General features: G+C 48.8%; 1 protein-coding gene across 1 annotated transcript; it reads right to left on the bottom strand.

Annotated features, from left to right (window-relative positions):
- Window positions 1–462: 462 nt before the first annotated feature.
- Window positions 463–877, bottom strand: Pmar_PMAR012214 (hypothetical protein; the record flags this gene model as incomplete). The annotated part of the gene is made up of 2 exons (XM_002786242.1): window positions 463–690; window positions 791–877. The coding sequence occupies 2 exons, from the start codon at window positions 875–877 to the stop codon at window positions 463–465; spliced, it is 315 nt and encodes a 104-aa protein (XP_002786288.1).
- Window positions 878–1,531: the final 654 nt, after the last annotated feature.

The following is a 1,531-nucleotide window of genomic DNA, read 5'->3' as shown; positions in this document are numbered from 1 at the left end:
CGATAGCGACAGATAGATAGGTGAGTAAGCCGATTCATCTGGCCTCGTGCATGAGAGACCAATCTCAGCACAGAGATCTCTCCAAGAGCTGAGAGCGAAACACCTCCGGTGAATTCCTCTGTATCAACCGTGCAGCATAATACTGGAGTTTTTCCAATCCGGTGTTCGAGGGCTCAATTCTCTCTTGTGTTCAAGAAACACAAGGTCATTGTGTCTCTAGGGTAAAGAATCCCCGTGACGAGAAAAGCAATGGCCAATAGAACACAAGATGGGAAGACCCTTCACAGGAGAGGAACTTGATCAGAACTTCAAGCAGCGAGCAATGTAGCACGCAGACACACACATAATCACAGCTTCCGTGAGAAAAGCCTGTCGAACCCCACTCATTGTTGTATTCTAGAGCACAACAGTGGGCGATTACCATTGGAAGGAACATTCACATGCCACATATTGTCAATTATTTCACTGTGGTACGCAGTCCGTGACGCCCGACCTGCGCTGACTTCTTGACTTTGAACCCCGCTTGCCAACTTCATTTCTGCGACTCTCAAGACTCTTGGCCTCGAGCGTACAGAATCTCTCCCTGACTCTCTCGCCAATATCGAGACCGAAGGCGTTGCTGGTGTCTTGCAGTCGGGCCATGTCAGCTATCAGCCGAGTGATCTCAGTATCCTGGTCAGCTTTCATAACCTACACACAACGGAAAGGTAAATAACAAGTTGCTATTGCACTGTGCGGCGTGACCACATTCGAAAAAATAGATGAATGTGGCACGCTTGGAAGTGATCACCTCTAGTGTTCTGAGCTCGGCCACGATGCGATCGTATAGCGACTTTTCAACCTTGTTCTCGCCGAGGTCCGTATGTCCCTCGGCCATGAGTAATTTTGCTAAGAATTGTACCCTACCCTTCAGAAGCTCATTCTCCCGAGCCAACTCGTACGCGCTCCGAATCCCGTCTGTTAAATTGTCTTCCTCCCTACTCTCATCCTGTTGCATGAGCTCAGTGATCCTACAATTGAGTGATTGCTTCAGGCGAGAATTTTGATTCTGCAAATTGAGTATCTTTTCCGACTTTGCTTTTAGACGGAGTTGCAAGCAAGTGCAAAGGTCTTCACTCTCCTTATTCAAGGCGAAAGCAGACTGATATGCACACTTCAAACATGAAGCCGTTTTCTGCAGTTCCCTGAGCCGTGAGTCGTTCCGATTATCCCTCTTGGACTGGTCCCATTGGATGTCTTGAACTTCTCTTTCGGCTTTGAATTTCTCAGCGCGATATCTAGCAACCCGTTGCTCAGCCTCAGTCAACTTCCTTCTAGCGCCTTCGAGCTCCCCTTGTAACGCCTGTAGTTGTGTTGCTCGCGATGCACATTGTTGCCGTGCTGCTTCACCTTCCGCACTCATGCGGCGAGCCGTGCTGTCAAGCTCGCTGCACTTCTCTTCGAGCTTATCTATCTCTTGGGCCATATAGTTTTCACGTCTTCGTGCATCTTGAAGTTCTTGTTGGAGCACACTGATCGAGATCCCCTGATT

This window comes from Perkinsus marinus (genome assembly GCF_000006405.1).
Source record: "Perkinsus marinus ATCC 50983 genomic scaffold scf_1104296931692, whole genome shotgun sequence".
NCBI classification, from domain to species: domain Eukaryota; phylum Perkinsozoa; order Perkinsida; family Perkinsidae; genus Perkinsus; species Perkinsus marinus.
Note: the sequence above shows the minus strand (reverse complement) of the source record. Positions and strands in the feature narration are given on the sequence as shown.